General features: G+C 50.8%; 2 protein-coding genes across 3 annotated transcripts; both read left to right on the plus strand.

Moving 5' to 3' along the window:
* The first annotated feature begins 159 nt into the window (after positions 1-159).
* On the plus strand, positions 160-10,614 carry PIGS (phosphatidylinositol glycan anchor biosynthesis class S). Its single transcript, XM_081109582.1, has 12 exons — positions 160-212; positions 449-588; positions 674-785; positions 2,530-2,619; positions 2,897-2,988; positions 4,352-4,559; positions 4,833-4,975; positions 5,681-5,795; positions 6,926-7,071; positions 7,874-7,974; positions 8,967-9,177; positions 9,545-10,614. The coding sequence occupies exons 1-12, from the start codon at positions 179-181 to the stop codon at positions 9,818-9,820; spliced, it is 1,668 nt and encodes a 555-aa protein (XP_080965708.1). The 5' UTR covers positions 160-178; the 3' UTR covers positions 9,821-10,614.
* UNC119 (unc-119 lipid binding chaperone) lies at positions 9,559-17,535 on the plus strand. Of its 2 annotated transcripts, none has more exons than XM_081109584.1 (5): positions 9,559-9,836; positions 15,551-15,664; positions 16,150-16,252; positions 16,413-16,585; positions 16,832-17,535. In XM_081109584.1, exons 2-5 carry the CDS (start codon positions 15,616-15,618, stop codon positions 16,942-16,944), a joined length of 438 nt encoding a protein of 145 aa, XP_080965710.1. In that variant the 5' UTR covers positions 9,559-9,836; positions 15,551-15,615; the 3' UTR covers positions 16,945-17,535. The 2 variants fall into 2 exon arrangements, with proteins under 2 accessions (XP_080965710.1, XP_080965709.1); XM_081109583.1 differs by lacking the exon at positions 9,559-9,836 and adding an exon at positions 11,631-11,914.
* Positions 17,536-17,749: the final 214 nt, after the last annotated feature.

Genomic DNA, 17,749 nt, shown 5'->3' on the forward strand with positions numbered 1-17,749 from the left:
TTGGCACTCTACACCCCCTGTGAACCCCGTCCACCGCTCGCCAGACTTCTCCCGCCTTGGCGACTGTAGTGTCGCTCGCGATTGGCCACAATCGCGCCGTGGTCCCGCCCCCCGCCGGTTTCCGATTGGGGGAGGCTTGCGCTGCTCCGCCCCGCGGCTAGAGCCCTCGGCATCTAGCATGGCGGCCGCCGGGGCCGCAGCTACAGACCTAGGTGTGCTGGCAGACGGACTGAGGCCTGCGATTCACAGACCGGGAGGGAGGAATGAGGGGGTGGGGACTGCGGGGCGCCGCAGGTCCAGCGGGCGGGGTTCGGGGGCCGTTTCCGACGGGATCCCTTCAGCCTTGGGCCCGAGAGCCTCTGCCTACGGGTGGCGGGGCTCCGCGTCAGGGAGGGGCTGGCACCTGCGCCCACCTCTGGCGTCTCAGTCCGTCCCTCCTTGTCTCCAGAGGTGGTCCGAGGCAAGCGCGCCGCCCTCTTCTTTGCGGCGGTGGCCATCGTGCTGGGGCTGCCGCTCTGGTGGAAGACCACGGAGACCTACCGGGCGTCGTTGCCTTACTCCGAGATCAGTGGGCTGAATGCCCTGCAGGTGAGACCTGGAAGGGGGAGGGGGAGGGGACAGCCCCCCGGCCAGGGTCAGACTCGGGGGATGGCCCTGATGCGCCTTCCCGCAGCTCCGGCTCATGGTGCCTGTCAGTGTCGTGTTTACCCGGGAGTCGGTGCCGCTGGACGATCAAGAGAAGCTGCCCTTCACCGTGGTGCACGAGCGAGAGATCCCTCTGAAATGTGAGTTTGTGGGGATTCGGGGCTGCCCTTCCGGTCCGAGCTCAGCCCGGATAGGCATCTGGTAGGGGTGTGGGTGTCCCGTAAAGGTAGTTAAACCCTTGTGAGGAGGCCTCTCTGAATGAACGGTGTGTTTGGTTAGAAGGAAAGCAACTTTAAGTTCGGTGTTCAACATCAAGGTGACAATTTCATTCACAAGACAGTATGCTACCTGATCAGAAGTAGTTGATGCTCATTAGAGGGTAGGGGAGGAAATGGTATGTAGTGGAAAGAATGCAGGATTTGGAATCAAGTTGGACTTGTATACAGACTTTGTTCAGTTTAACCTTAAACGCTTCACTGAGTGTTAGGCACTTTTCTTAACTTAAAAAAAAAAAAATATATATATATATAATTATTATTTATTATTTATTATTATTTATTAAAATTAATTATTATTTTTTTTGTTAATCCTCACCTGAGGATATTTTTCCATTGATTCTTGGAGTGGAAGGGAAGGGGAGAGACAGAGAGAGAAACATCCATGTGAGAGACACATTGATTGGTTGCCTTCTGCACATGCCCCACTGGGGCTGGGGATAGAGCCTGCAACTGAGGTATGTGCCCTTGACGGGAATCGAACCCACGTCCCTTCAGTCCAAGGGCTGATGCTCTATCCACTAAGCCAAACTGGGTAGGGCTCTTTCCTTTTTTTTTTTTTTTTTTTTTTTAAAATCTTCACCTGAGGATATGTTTTTATTGGAGAGGAAGAGAGACATTAACATGAATATTTGAAAGAGACAAAATAGCTACTTTTTAAAAAATATATATATTTTATTGACTTTTTACAGAGAGGAAGGGGAAGGGATAGAGAGTTAGAAACATCAATGAGAGAGAAACATCAATCAGCTGCCTCCTGCACACTCCCTATTCGGGATGTGCCTGCAACCAAGGTACATGCCCTTGATCAGAATCGAACTTGGGACCTTTTAGTCCGCAGGCTGACGCTCTATCCACAGAGCCAAACCGGTTAGGGCAATAGCTACTTTTTGAAGCAGTATAGTTATTTTCCAAGAAAACCAAAGAGAATCAATTGAAAATCTATTAGAACTAGTAACAGTTCAGTGAGATGACTAGGTACAAGAATACACAAGAATCAATAACTGATAAATACAGCAATATCTAATTAGAAAAGCAAGTATTTAAAAAAAATTCCAATCACAGTAATAATAAAAAACATAAAGATACTCAGGAATGAATGTACAAAACTATAAGAAAAGCCCAGCTGGCTTAGTGGTTGAGCGTCGACCTATAAACCAGGAGGTCAAGGTTCGATTCCCAGTGAGGGCACATGCCCCGATTATGGTCTCAATCCCAGTGTGGAGCATGCTGGAGGCAGCCAATCAGTGAATTTCATCATTGATGTTTCTGTCTCTCTCTCCCTCTCCCTTCCTCTCTGAAGTCAATAAAAAAACCATTTTTTTTAAAGTCTTAAAAAATTAATAAAATGTTCATATGCTTTTTCTCCTTTCACCTATTTGTGTAATGAATACTGTAATAGATTTCCCTGTGGGAGAGTACTTCAGATTGAAGGCAATGTGTACATTGTGTACATAGGCAGAGGCAGAAGCTGGGCAGGTGGAAGAGGTGGAGTGTCGTGTGTTTGATATCATCCATGTAGAAATCATTAGAATTGGCTATAGCTTCTTGGTCTTTCTCTGCAAACAATCATTTTGCTGCCCTCATGCTTCTCCCTTTTCTTCTCAAGACAAAATGAAAATCAAATGCCGCTTCCAGAAGGCCTATCGGAGGGCTTTGGACTATGAGGAAGAGGCCTTGTCATTGGGCAGTATGCAAGGTACTGGAAGGGAGAGGTCACGCTATTTAACATGAAGCCCTGTTTTCCCTTCTGATCCCTGAAGGTGTAGTTTTCATACCTTGTCTTAACTTCAAAATCTCTTTGGGAAAGCTGTGAATGAGATGTGTTTCATATTGGGCCACTGGGGGCCAAGCCTGCCCACAGTGGCAGCTGGGTGTCAGTGGGAGGTGAAGGGGTGGCTTAGGCACTCTGTGGGGGCCAGAGGGAGAGGGAATGGTGTTTTTGCTCCTGGTGCATCACCTGCTCTTGTTCCCAGAGGCAGAAACCATGTTAGCTGAGCCACAGGAGCAAGCAGAGGGCTCCCTGACTGTGTACGTGATCTCTGAACACTCCTCACTTCTCCCCCAGGTAGGGTGAGCAGAGATGCTGTGGCCTTGCCCAGTCCCGTCAGCTCTTCCTCTCCCTGGTCACCTCCTTGTAGTATTGCTGTCCATTTTTTCCATTTGCTATGGAAAACTCTCCAAATATATTTTTTAAAGAATGCTAATAACAATTTTTTTACCGACTCTGGTTTTCTAAATCTAAGACTTGTATATGGTTAAAGTTCCAATGACCATTTAAAGAGGGGGGAGTAATCAGTAGGAATAAAAGAAAGAAGCCAGTTTAATGGGTTGTGAAGGTAACCTGGGCAATAATACATTGACTTTTTCATGAACAAAAAGGCTTGGTGGAAATGATACCATATACCATTTTCTTTATGAATTTATAATAAAATATTTAAAAAATTTTAATTTATTGACTTGAGAGAGAGAGAGAAACATCATTTTGTTATTCCACTTATTTATGCATTCATTGGTTGTATGTACCCTGACCAGGGATCAAACCCACAACCTTGGCAAATGGGACTATGCTCTAACTACTGAGATACCTGGCCAGGGCTATAATGAAATACTTAATTCTTATAAAAAGAGGAAAGAAAATTTTAACAAACATCTATGTACCCAGCCACAGCTTATAACAATACAGCAGTATAGTGGGGGCTCCATGTATCTCCATGGTTACATCACCTCCTTTCAGCACAAGGTGACCATATTTTATCATATAATTTTCTTACTTTTCTTTCATGTCTTATCACATATGCTGTGTCTCTATAAACAATATATTTAATTTTACATATTTTTGAACTTTATATAAATGGTATATTTATATAATACAGTACATGTTCTGCAACTTTCAGTTTCCTCAACATTTATGTTGGAGAGAATCATCCATGATAATATGTGTAGCTAAGTCTAGTGCATTCATTTTCAATTCTGTCTAATGTTTCATTGTATAAATATACCACAGTTTATCCATTCTGTTGCTGATGGGCATTTGGATTGTCTCCAGTTTTTTATTATTATAATGCTGCTGTGAAAATTCTTGCACTTGCCTCTTCGCCATGTGCCATTTACTTAGATCAAACTGTCCAGTTGTTTGTTTATTCTGCTTTTCTTGTTCAGCATGCCATCTATTAGTTTCCAGCCTGAGAAGATTTATGTATTTCCTGGAACGATGTCTACTGGGAAGGAGAAGGGAATGGAAATGAATGAAGACACTCATAAATACCCATAGCTCAGAAATGCTGAGAGAATAGTTCACTATGGATCTAAAGAGAGGGGCATGCCTGTTGGTCAGTGCAAAAGGCCAGATTCTCAGAAACAGGAGTCAGAGTGCTTTCCTGCTCTCTCCCCTCAGCCATGGCCTTCTGTTCCTTGCTTGCCCCTCATAGGACATGATGAGCTACATTGGGCCTAAGAGGACAGCAGTGGTGAGGGGAATAATGCACCGGGAGGCTTTTAACATCATTGGCCGCCGCATAATCCAAGTAGCCCAGGCCATGTCTTTGACTGAGGACGTGCTGGCTGCGGCACTGGCTGACCACCTTCCAGAGGACAAGTGGAGCTCTGATAAGAGGCGGCCTCTCAAGTCCAGTTTGGGTAGGGTGACCAGGCTTTGCTTTGGGGCGGGAGAGGGAAATGAGTTATGTGGGGGCATTGGGGCAGGAGGGGAATCTGCAGGCAAACCCTTTACTTCTTTCCCATGGGGTTTCAACATTTTCTAGCACTCAGTGTTTCTCATCCCACTTTTATCCCCACTGGTTCCATGATGGCAGTCAGCCCCATTCTAGAGGAGAAAGAGTTCAGTTTAGCCAGGGGCACAGGCTGTCCATTGACGGAAGCCTCTGGGATCACTGACTCCTGTTTCCATAGGCTATGAGATCACCTTCAGTTTACTCAACCCAGACCCCAAGTCCCATGACGTCCACTGGGACATCAAGGGAGCTGTCCGGCGCTATGTGCAGCCCTTTCTGAATGCCCTCAGTGTCGCTGGCAACTTCTCTGTGGACTCTCAGGTGAGACTGGGAGCAAGTTGAGGAGTCCTTTTCCTGGCTGCACCACCCTTTTCAAAGTCCATCCATATTTAGTGTTTACAAGTGTAGTCAGTTCTAACTCTTTGGGCTTGCTGATTTGCTAGGAATTTCCTGTGTATGTATAAGGTTCTGGTGTCTCCTTTCTCTCCTTATGTTCAGCTCAGGGAGTTTCATCAGTGCTTGTTAAAAAACTGACTTCCTTATGGCTTCCTCCAGAACTGTGTTCACCAGTTGTGCCATCCTTAAAGCACTTATTTAAACAACAACAAAAAACTCCCTGAAATATGTTAATGTAACAAAGATGTGAAGAATGTAGCTTTCTGTATCATACAGTGTTCTTTGAGGGAAAATGTGGGAGACATTTTTATTAGGTCTTGGTAGTGGGAGTAATTCTGAATAACTGAGACTTGATTTGATTTTGTGAACACCGAGTTCTGCTATTCTTTGTTTCCCTTCTTGTTTCTCTGTGAGAAAACCTGGGAAAATATGTGGTTTTCAAAGAACATAGTTAGTGTTTTAACTTTACCTGTGGCTTTGTTATTTTTTTCCTACACCTATTTTCTCTTAGCCTGCCCTGATATTTCATCCTGTTGTAATTGCAAGTTTTTAAGGCACCTCAAATCTTTTTTGGGACAAAGTGGAATATAAATCAATAAACAAAGTAATGTCCTCCTCTTTGTTCTCTAGATCCTTTACTATGCAGTGTTGGGGGTCAACCCCCGCTTTAACCCAGCTTCCTCTAGCTACTACTTGGCCGCACACAGCCTCCCCCATGTCATCAATCCCGTGGAGTCCCGTCTAGGTGAGCTTCTGAGGTTGAGGGTCTTTCTGCCAGGCCAGGGAGGGACCTGGAAGGCTCAGCCTGGGGTTGGAGGTGGGTTGTATATAGTGATGGTACCCAGGTTAGGTTGGTCTGAGGGCGTCGAGGAAGAGGAAGTGTTGAGTACTTAGGCTCCTTTGTCATGATACTCTGTTGACATCTCCATCTCCACACTATCTATCCAAAAGCAATTATTAAACATGTTTCCCAGCTCATTTTATAAAGGAATGGATAGGGTGTAGGAAAGATAACAGCAAAAGTACATGAAGGCAGAATGAGGAACCTTGAAGCTAGGTTCCTATTTTTAATTTTTGGGGTGGTACCTAGGAAAAGTAGGTGTGTCCAAGAACTGCAATATAGGCAAACTAAAATGAGTATATCATTAGTTGTGGAATTTAAGATATCAGGGCTAGGCCAGGGTGGCCCAAGCGGTGTGGGAGGGGCAGTGTGGGAGACCTTGGTAAATTCCTCCTGTCTTCGTTCAGCAAACAAAGTTCGAGGGGCTGTTCTGTGGCAGTGCTGGGTACAGAGATAGAAAGGCATTTCAGGCAAGGAATCTAGGAGCTTAGATGTAGAAGAGTAAGAGCACAGACTCTCAGGAAGCTCAGAGAAGTTTCATATGGCTGAATTGGTAGAGGGTGACCAGGATAATGTTGGCAAGGCAGGCAGGCAGGCATCAGATCATAAAGGACCAGGTTGAGGAGTTTGAACTTTAACCTAATATGAATGGCTAGCCATTGAAAGATACTAAGTGGGGAACTGACATGAGGTCACATTTATACTTGTGCATAAAACGAGTTACAGTAATATGGGTGCAATGTGGCAATAGCCAGGAGAGCTGATGTAGATAGTTATGGGAGGCCTGTTGGAAGAGGGGAGATTCCAGGGGCATTTTGGGGCTACAGACTGCACTTCATGTATATGGTACATCTTCAGAGAATGTTTAGAGGTTCTTTGCCATAGAAACCCAGGACTGGAGGATATCCTAGTGATTATCAGTTGGGAAAAATGAGACCCAGAGTGAGTGACCAGCTAGTTCGAGTTTGATCTGGAACTAATACCTAGACCTAACATGTTTTGACATTCTGACTCCTCTTCTCTTTGTACCACAGGATCCAGCGCTGCCTCCCTTTACCCTGTGCTCAACTTTCTACTCTATGTACCTGAGCTCGCACACTCCCCCCTGTACATTCAGGACAAGGATGGTGCTCCAGTGGCCACCAACGCCTTCCACAGTCCCCGCTGGGGTGGCATTATGGTAATGGTCACACTATGCAGAACCCAAGCTTCCGGGACAGACGTGTTCCCTGAGACTGTTCTTCTGTTCCTCTGGTGTCCTCCATGGCCCAGCCTGAGGCAGGGCAGGCACCAAGGAGGGGAGGGTGCTGTGAGCTCGTGCCCCTCCTCTGCCAGCCCCACCGCTTTTTATTTTGTCAATATTTTCTCTTTTTATTTATTTATTTTTTAAAAAATATATTTTATTGATTTTTTACAGAGAGGACAGGAGAGGGATAGAAAGTTAGAAACATCGATCAGTTGCCTCCTGCACACCTCCTACTGGGGATGTGCCCGCAACTAAGGTACATGCCCTTGACCGGAATCGAACCTGGGACCCTTCAGTCTGCAGGCCGATGCTCTATCCACTGAGTCAAACCGGCTAGGGCTGTTTTGTCTATATTTTCTATCATGTGACCCTTTTGCATGTAGTAGTTTGCACTTATTGAGGACTCTTCTGTGTACATCTTAGATCTTGGACCTGTTTGTGGAAGTCTTGCAAAGTTTGGAACTTTGTCTCCTATTAGACTAGGTGTCTCTCCAAGGTAGAAACTCTAAACTGGAATAAAAAATATCTCCTTTACAGGACTTTTGAGGGGGTAATGGAGATAATTTATGGAAAGCTCCTAGTAGGTATTTTAAAAATATTAGCTATATCATCAGGTTTGTAATTTCTAAAGAGCACAGAATATGTCTTCCTTTTCTTTCATGGTCTTCAGTGTGTCTGGGACACAGCTGTGTATGGTCCTGGCGTAATATTGAGGCGACCTCGTTTCTCCTTGCAGGTATATAATGTGGACCCCAAAGCCTACAATGCCTCGGAGCTCCCAGTGCGCGTTGAGGTGGACATGGTGCGGGTGATGGAGGTGTTCCTGGCTCAGTTGCGGTGAGGTCCTAGGTGATGCACTTGGGGACATGGTCCCTGACTCTGACCACGGTCTCCTGGGCTGCCTGGAATAAAATCTCACCTGGCAGGGATACCTTGGCTGTGCCTAGAGCCCTAGGAAGCAAGATAGGTTGCCAAGGATCACTTCATCCTTCTCCTAAGAAGAACTAGCTGCTGACAAAAACTTTTAAGAAAAATAGACTCACGAATGTCAGGTCCATGGGGTGTGATTATGGGTGCTTAAGAAAATAGCTGTTAATTCTTGTGCTAAGTAATCTATTATATATATATATATATATATGTGTGTGTGTGTGTGTGTGTGTGTGTGTGTGTGTATTATTGATTTCAGAGAGGAAGGGAGAGGAAAAGAGAGATAGAAACATCAATGATGAGAAAGAATCATTGATTGACTGCCTCCTACATGCCTACACTGGGGATCAAGCCCACGGCTGGGCATGTCCCCGACCGGGAACCGAACCATGACATCTTGGTTCATGGGTCGTTGCTCAACCACTGAGCCATGCCACCCCCTAACTAATCTATTGGTAGTGGCTGCCTGATGGCCCATGTTGAGGATTCTTTGTCTGGGCTGATCAGGAAAGAGGTCTGATGGATTTGCAATGCCTGCCATGGGTGCAGGCTTGGAGAGGCACAGCACACACATCTTGTCAGAGGTGGTCCTGGATCATCCCCGCACTAAGGCTTAGTGGTCCCATTTGTCCAAAGAGAGAGCAGACAGGGTGAGAGGATTAAACTAAGTTATCAGAAATATTTTAGCCATGGAACCTTTTGTCAAGTAAGATCTTGGAAGTCCAATATAGAAACAGGTAAAAGCTAAAACACTGGTAAAAGCTAAAACCCAAGAGCCTGAGGCACTTTCCTGCAACCCCTGTGGGTCTGGGTAAGATTGAAAATCTTAATTATTCTAGGAATCTTAGCCATCTTCTCCCCCTTCTAGTCTCAGCCTTTGGCTTTCTTCACTGTTCCTACAGGCTGCTCTTTGGGATTGCTCAGCCCCAGGTGCCTCCAAAATGCCTGTTTTCCAGGCCTAAGAGTGAAGGGCTGATGACTTGGGAACTAGACCGGCTGCTCTGGGCTCGGTCGGTGGAGAATCTGGCCACAGCCACTACCACTCTCACTTCCCTGGCCCAGCTTCTGGGCAAGATCAGCAACATTGTCATTAAGGATGATGTGGCATCTGAGGTACGTGGGCAGGGGATAGATTCTGGGGCCCAGGATTGGAATGGCCATTGAGGGCCAGGGTGTGGTGAAACTAGTGCCAGTTGAGGTCCAGGGTATGTGTGGGCCTCCCAGCCTTGAATGCCCCAGGCTTCCTCTAGAAGGCAGTGCCAGCTCCCAGCAGGAGTCCAGATGGGGGCGGGGGGGTGGGGTGAGGTTTTAAGCAGGCACTTGGAAAGTCCACCGTAGCCCTTTTATACTAGCTGCCACATATCCTGGGCAAACTCCAGGCAACCTGTCTGGTAGATGGTAGACACAGTAAAGCTCATCACTCCCCCACCACCTTCATCAGTGCCAAGGACTAATTGGTAATCCCCTGCCCCCTTCCTAGGTGTACAGGGCTGTAGCTGCAGTCCAGAAGGCAGCGGAGGAGTTGGCCTCCGGACACCTGGCCTCTGCCTTTGTTGCCAGCCAGGAAGCTGTGACATCCTCGGAGCGTGCCTTTTTTGATCCCTCGCTCCTCCATCTCCTCTATTTCCCGGATGACCAGAAGTTTGCCATCTACATCCCGCTTTTCCTGCCTATGGCTGTGCCCATCCTCCTGTCTCTGGTCAAGATCTTCCTGGAGAGTCGCAAGTCCTGGAAAAAGCCAGAGAAGACAGACTGAGCAAGAGAGCATCTCAGTAGGAAGCCTTCCTTTATGGCCAAGGTGGGAGGTGTTAGATTGAGAGGCGCGTAAATGGGACCTGACATGAATGATCTATCTCCAGCCTCCTCTGTTGCCTCTCCAGCAACCAAAGTGTAACACTCCACGATGGGTTCATCTTCATCTCTCCTTCTCTTCCCATTCCTCTGGCTCAGGGGTCCCACCCCCATCTTCAAAAGATGCATCATCTGGGTCTACTTCTCTGGCTTGAACTTGAAGGTCCTTTCCTATCCCTCTGGGATAAGGGCTGCTTGTGCTTCTGCCCTGTTTCTCACAGTCCTCTTGCACTGAGAGGGCATTAGGGGAAAGCCCTAGGTTGTTTTCTAGCCCCTTCCCCTCCACGCTTCTCTCTACCCCTCAGGGAGGCCCCAGCACTGCTCTTATGGAAGGGGCCAGGCACAGGTCGCCTCTGGGGTCTTCTCCTTTACTCCATTGCCTCCTGTCTAGCTATGCCTGTTGGGCATAGCCTGATGCTGTGTGGCAGAGGTTCCCTTCACCCTTCCACAGAGGCAGTTGGTGCAGTGGAGAAAGTTCCAGACGTGGGATCAAACCTGCCTGAATTCAAACCCTGGCTTCTGTACTTATCATATGGGGAGTTCTGAATAAGCTACTTAATCTCTCTGAGCCTCAGTTTTTCATTTGTTAAAGTAACACTAATGATCCTCTCTTACAAGGTGGTTGTAAGGATTAAATGTGATCAGCATTTGAAAGTGGTATATTCTAGGCTCTCAATAAACATTGAATGTGAATTGGAATGATATGAAGTATGAGCATAACTTTTGTTCCTCATTCATGTGTAAGTGATGTTTCCTAGTATCTGTTCTCACAGGGTCACCTTGCTTTCACCTGGCCCTGTGTCCTTCCTGCCTCCCTGTCCTGGAGGGCCCTGTGGTGACTTAGCTAGACAGTTGTCCCTTGGCATGATTGGGTTTGCCCAATAAGTCTGTTCACATCTACTTCTTTTTTAGCAAGGGGTCTGGGAGGGACTGGCTTGTACCAGTGTAAGACCTCTGATACTAACTCATTCATAAATTTAAAAAAAGAAAAATAAGAATATATTGCCTTGGCTGGGTAGCTCAGTTTGTTAGAGTGTTGTTCCAATATGCCAAGGTTGAGGGTTTGATTCCCCCATCAGGGCACGTACAGGAATCAACCAATGAATGCATAAATAAAAAATTGGTTGGAACAACAAATCGATGTTTATTTTTCTTTCCCTTCCTCTTTAAAAACTATTTAAAAAAAAATATTGAGCACAGGTACTGTGCCAGGTGGTAGGGTATGATAGAGAACAAAAACAGGATCCCTGTTTTCCTGGAACTGTTCTTTTAGGGGGAAGAGTCAGTGAACAAATAAAACTAATTTTGGATAATGCAAGCTGATCAGATAGTGACTGGGGTTAGTACAGTGGATTCGGTGCGGAGGAGGGCCTCTGAGCAGATGACATTTGAGCTGAGACCAGAAGGACAAGAAGAGGCCACGTGGGGGAAGAGGATCCCAGGCAAAGACCTTGAGATGGGAACTGAGGGGGGAGCAGAGTGGCGGGAGCACCGGGGAGGTAGCCAGGACCCTTTGAAAAAATGAGTGAAGCCCAGGGCCAGCCCCCACCCTGCCCTGGGTGGGTAGCCCTGGCCCGCGAGTCTGCCGCCTTCAGCCGGGTGGGCTGGCGGTGGGCGGGCTCAGGGGCGGGCACACCTCAGGGGCGGGGCGGGGCGGTACCTGGGGCCCTGGCCGGGGGTGGGGCTGCGGACGCTCCCCCTTCTGGGCTGCAGCCGGCGCAGGCAGCCCCGGCGGCGGCAGCAGGCGAGCCGCGGCCCCGGCCCCGCGAGGCCATGAAGGTGAAGAAGGGCGGCGGCGGGGCCGGCACGGGGGCGGAGCCCGCTCCGGGGGCCTCCGGCCTGAGCGTGGAACCTAAGCCGGAGCCGCAGCCGCAGGCGGAATCCGAATCCGGGTCCGAGTCGGAACCGGAGGCAGGCCCAGGGCCCAGGCCAGGGCCGCTGCAGAGGAGGCAACCGATCGGGCCGGAGGACGTGCTGGGGCTTCAGCGGATCACGGGCGGTGAGCACCGGCGAGGAAGCACCGCCCGCGGGAGGGAGGGGGCCGTGGCGGCGCGCGAAGCCCCGGCTCCCGCCCCCTTTCCCATCCTCCCCCTGCCTGCCCTCCCCCACCGGGCACCCCTTGCCTGAGTGTTGTACCTTCTGCCTCCCAGCCTGAGGTCTCCATGTCCCCCCTTCCCCTGATCTCCTGTGCCCCTCCTCTCCCTTTAGAGATTTATTTCCACCCCCTTCCTTCCTTTTGGAGTCCGTCCCCTTTTCCTGTGGTGGATGGAGGTGGGGCAGCAGCTAAAACTGTGGCCCCTTCCCCATGTGGTTTTTAGAACCTTTTGAATCCTTTCTCTGCAATAATGGGGAGGAGGCTGAGTGCACTCTGTCCTCCGCCCCCAGCCTCGAGGCTAGGTAGAGGCGGAGCCACTTAGGTGGCATTATCAAGGTCTCTCTGACCATTAATGCCCTCACCCTGGGTCCCCCAGGAAGTCTGGAACCACCCCCCTCCCCAGGAAAGGACCTGAGCAGGAAGCTTCAGTTGGTTGGGTCTGTGCCCTCTTAAGAGAGTAGGTTAACGCCCCCCCTTCGCCTGGACTGGGCCAGCCCTGGAGGCCTAGAGGTCTCCACTGTGGTTGAGTTTCTGGGCTGGACTGCCTGGGTTGTCCCAGCTTTGCAATGTAATTAATTGACTGTTTGGCCTTGAGCAAGTAACTTCACCTCTCTGAGCACGATCACCTGTAAAACGGGGATAATACCTCAGAGCTGTTGTGGAAATAAATTCTCTGGTTTTGCACAGTGCCTGGCTGTGCAAGCTCTGTAAACAGGGATCTTTTATGAGTAGTGCTGAGGGCCCCCAGGACTGCTGATGGCTGCTGCCTGGAAGCAGACAACTGAGCATTCAGAGCAGGAGAGAGGAGTCACCCAAAGGCAGGGAACAAGGACTAGGAAGCCTCATGGCAGAAGTGGTGGCTGAGCCTCAAAGAATAGAAGGCGTTTGGAGAGGCAGTGGCCTTCCACTCGGACCTCACTCATCAGTAACCCTGCCCTGGCTCCCTCTGTGAGCCACTCTTGAGGCCTCTCCGTGGGGATGGGGGGTGTGGGTGCTGGAATGGACCTGAGCTCTGGAGCTGTAGGAGCAGCAGAGCCCAAGGCTACCAGACAGAGCTGGGGACGAGACCACGCCGGCAGGTCTAGGCCTGTACATCTGGGTCCCTAGGGGACCAGCTTCTCTCTCCTCTCTGAGCCCGGCAGCAGCCATTCTTGGCTGGGCCCTCAGAGTGCTGAGCGGCCTTGCCCAAGCAGGCAGTTGTAGTGCGAGGGGGTCTGGACCACTCTGATGTTGGTGCCAGCTGGGCTATAATTGACAACAGCAGCATTTAGGATTCAGGTTAGCGGTTGGCCCTGGGAAAGAACTTCCTTATAGGATGATCTGTTCAGGTCCTAGGTAACTTTAGAGGTTAGTTTGCACCTATGGGGGTATGTGTGTTCCAGCCCACATACCCCCGTTTGTCTCCTAATTTGGAGGAAATTCATAGCATTAGAGATGGGGCATCTGTGGGGAAGGGAGGGAGGGAGGGACTTCATGGGAGCTCTTCCCTCTATAGAAGCTGAGAATAGGGTGCCAGGGCTTCCCATCCTGGCACCTCCTGGTCTCCTCTGACCCTAATCACATAGGTCTGAGGTTTGTGCCTCCTGGATTACTGAATCCGGCTTAGAAAGCTATTTGTGGCTGATGGGAAGGGAGCAGTTGTTTTCTGAGCCCTCGGCACTCTTCCCCTTCTCTGGCCTGACCCTGGGTCCCCGGCCTCACCCTCCCCTGGCGGCCTCACCCTCCCCTGGCGAAGGGAGGGGGTGGCTGTGGTGCCCTGAGCCATTGGCATCCCCGTTCCTCACTCCCTCAGAGGGGTTGATAGATTGAATTTGCAGTAGAAGAGACAGACTGAGGTCAGACCGCAAGAAGTTGTTTCTAAATGAGAGGAGAAGCTCCAAAAGTTGGAGAATAGAGGAAGGGGGTGCTGTACCCAGCACCTTCTTTCTACACCTTTGGACTTTCTGTGACAATAAGGTGTGTACAGGGTGAGGTAGGGGCTGCCCACTGCCATTTCCTCTTTCTGCCTTCTCCCCGCCATGGGCTCTGGTGGGCTGTCCAAGGCTCAGGCCCCTTCCCAAGCCTATGTAGTTTCTGCTGGACCCCAGGGTGCCAGGTGGCTACCAGGAGGGCTTCGTGGAGGGGGCTGGCCCAGGCTTGGGGAAGAGAGAACAACTTTACATTTACTTCCTCTTTCTGCCCCAGAGGAATAGGAGGTGCCCCCGGGGCCTGGAGGGTAATTTCCGGGCCTCTTGGGGGAGGATGTGATGCTGTGCAGGCTGACAGAGCCCCTCGCTGCACCTCTCTGCCTCTTCCTATTTGTTGCCAGGGCGTCCCTGAGCCCTTGCAGTTGCTGCCAGCAGTGAGGCTTGGATGAGGCCCTGGTATTCCTGAGCTTCCTCAGGCGGGGCCCACCACTGTTCCTGGTTCCTCTTCTGGGTACTGAGGGCTCCCCTTAACCCCCCCTGCACACCCTCTGCTGCACCTGCCACACCCTCTTCCTGTCCTCCCTCATACTCTTCTCTCTGGGAGTGGCTCAGAGCCAAAGCTGGGTAAATGACCTTTGAAGGGGTTCCCTCTGTTTGCTAAGACTTCCTCCCATTTGGAGATCAACAGGGGATGGGAACAAAGGTGGCTCCCTTCCCCCCAAATTCCAGGCTCTGGGTTTGAGTCAGCAGAGCTTTGGCTAAGCTGCTTAGGGGAGCTGGGCTTTGTATAAGCTGCTTATGGCGATAGAGGTGACCACGGGTGGGGGGGAAGGGTTGAGGAGGAACAGGGAAGGGGTTGTTCCTCTGCCCCAGCACTGCCCAGGTCAGGGGAAGTCTTGGCCTGACACACATAGATGTGGCGCCAGGGATAGCTATGTGGTAGGGGTGGGAGTATCTAGAGAAGGACTGGGTCTCCTGAGGCCAAGTTGTGTCACTCCTTTTATTTATTTTTATTTTTATTATTTCAGAGAGGAAGGGAGAGGGAAAGAAAGAGAGAAACATCAATGATGAGAGAGAATCATTGATCGGCTGCTGCCTGCACACCCCTTGCTGGGGATCAAGCCCACTACCCGGGCATGTACCCTTGACTGGAATCGAACCTGGGACCCTTCAGTCTGCAGGCTGACGCTCTATCCGCTGAGCCACACCAGCTAGGGCTGTGTCACTCCTTTTAGAGTGAGGTTTCCCAAAGCAGGGCTGTATCTTCCCTGTCATGCTAGGGGCTTCTTATGAGATTGGAGACCCGTTTGGCTCAGGGTCACCCAGCCAGCCCTGGCAGAGGCTGGAATAAGGGCCCTCAACTCCAGGGTAGGAGGGAAAATGTGGGGGAGGTAGCCTTGTCTGCCACTCTTCTCCGCCCTGCCCCTCCCTGTCCCCAGAGGCCACTAGTTGGAGATGTTTGTTTCCCATTAGATCCCAATGACGAGCTATGTCTCCCCCACATAGTGGGGTTCCTTCAGGGCAGGGGCTCAGTTCTCTCTTTCTGGAAGGCAGTGACTTTAGGGACCAGAGAAGTGTAGTTAGTTCGGGGTCCCCCAAAAGCCGAGCTGGAGCAGCCACCTGTCTCCCCTAGACTACCTGTGCTCCCCGGAGGAGAATATATATAAGATCGACTTCATCAGGTTCAAGATTCGGGACATGGATTCAGGCACTGTCCTCTTTGAAATCAAGAAGCCCCCAGCTTCAGGTGAGTGGCTGGGTGGGCCATGGACAGAGGGAGGTGGGTGCGAGCTGGGAAGTGGGCTGCCCAGGGACTCCTCAGGCCGCAGAGGGGTCAGAGCACAGCTGGGACTTGGACCCCATCATTCCCAGGAGTCATCTGGCAGGGGGCCTCTTCTTTCCCATCTGCTCTGGGATTGGACATTTTGGGACAGTCCTGTCCCTTCAGTCCCTGCCAGCCTGCCCTCTGCAGGCCTTCTTGGGAACTGCAGTCCTGGAGGCCCCAGGCCTTTGTGTCTCCTTTGGCCCTGGGAACCTCAGTTGAAAATTTTGACGTGTTGACCTAGAACTCCCAGGTGGGACTTTCCAGCCAAAGGTCTGAACCCTCAATGTGCATCCGAATCTCCTGGGAGTTTTAAAACTTTCTGAGAGATGGGAGCCCTGGGGTGAGACCCGGGATGGGCACGGGCCCCAGTCGGAAGCCCACTGAGCCCCAGCTGGGGTGCATTACAGAGCGGTTGCCCATCAACCGGCGGGACCTGGACCCCAATGCTGGGCGCTTTGTCCGCTACCAGTTCACCCCTGCCTTCCTCCGCCTGAGGCAGGTGGGAGCCACGTGAGTCACTGGGCCAGGGGGGGTAAGGGCTGGGGGTAAGGGTGGGGTGGGAGTGAGCCCTTCCTGAGTTCTTACTGAGCCTCTCTTAGGGGCAGTCTGTCCTGAACCTGGCCGGTTGACTTCAAGGCCAAGCTCAGCCCTGCCCCCTTCTCTCACTCAGGGTGGAGTTCACGGTGGGAGACAAGCCTGTCAACAACTTCCGCATGATCGAGAGGCACTACTTCAGGAATCAGCTGCTCAAAAGCTTTGACTTCCACTTTGGCTTCTGCATCCCCAGCAGCAAGAACACCTGCGAGCACATCTATGACTTCCCCCCTCTCTCTGAGGAGCTGAGTGAGTGGGCAGGGCCCTGTGGGCAAGGGGACTCAGAGACCAAGCTGGGGGGAGTGTGGTCTCACCCCCTCTCTTCCCACCCGGGGTCTCCTGTGTCTGGCACCTATAGGGACACTCAGGCTCAAAGAGGCTGGGGGGATTCTTTGAGGTGGTTTAGCTTGTCCCTGTCCCATAGTCCCGAAGGCCCTGCAGTGGCCTGGCTCTGGCTCCTGACCTTTGCCCCGCCTGGCTGGGGCTCTCTTGCAGTCAATGAGATGATCCGTCACCCATATGAGACACAGTCTGACAGCTTCTACTTCGTGGATGACCGGCTGGTGATGCACAACAAAGCAGACTATTCCTACAGTGGGACGCCCTGACCCCCCAACTGCCTTCTACCCCAGGAGGGTCCTGGGCCCTCAGCTGTGACTTTCCAGTGCTCACTTCTCACCCCAGGTCTTCTGCCTGGGAAGTGTCCCAGGGGCCCTGGACCCTGAGTCAGTGTTGGGAGGGAGGGTGCCTGATGTCCCCAGCCCCAGTCCATAAAGCGCATGGGGCCTGGCATCTGGGGTGGGATTGGGTGGTAGGGGGGCTATTTGCCTCCATCTCCAGGAAGGCCTCCTATGAGAGGAGTAGCCAGAATTTCTGGACAGCCTAATTGGGCCTCTTGGGCCTAAGTTTCAGAACAGGGTTCCCCTACCCAGGCTTTGACTGGGTCAGGCAGAGACCCATTCTTTGTTTCCTGCCCACCACTGACAGGCCGTTTAGATTTGTAAATTCACAGATGAAGATCTTGGCTGCCAAGACTCCCAAAGGGGTTTAGGCTCTGGCCCCAGCCCTAGCCTCCATCATCAGGGGCCAAGATACTGCCTGAGGTGTGGGAGGGATCGGCCCCGACTGCCACCTGTGCTAGGGGCTGGACCAACTGTATATAGTTTTCAATAAACTCTTTCGCCTTTTCTGTTCTCTGATTGTGGGCCAGCATGTGTATCTGTTGGGGCGGTGGGGAGGAGAGTGGAACAGGCTATAATGTGGTCCCTAAGTCCTCTTGTGCCCTAATTCTCTTGGTACCTAGAGTCAGCATTCAGTACATGTTGCAGCTGGAAAGCGTTTTTCCTTTGATAAAAGAAGGCGATTCAGGCCCCGAGAGGGGAAGCTTTAGGCCAAAGTCATAGCCAACCCTGA

The sequence above is a fragment of the Myotis nattereri genome (genome assembly GCF_964212035.1).
Source record: "Myotis nattereri genome assembly, chromosome: 16".
NCBI lineage: Eukaryota > Metazoa > Chordata > Mammalia > Chiroptera > Vespertilionidae > Myotis > Myotis nattereri.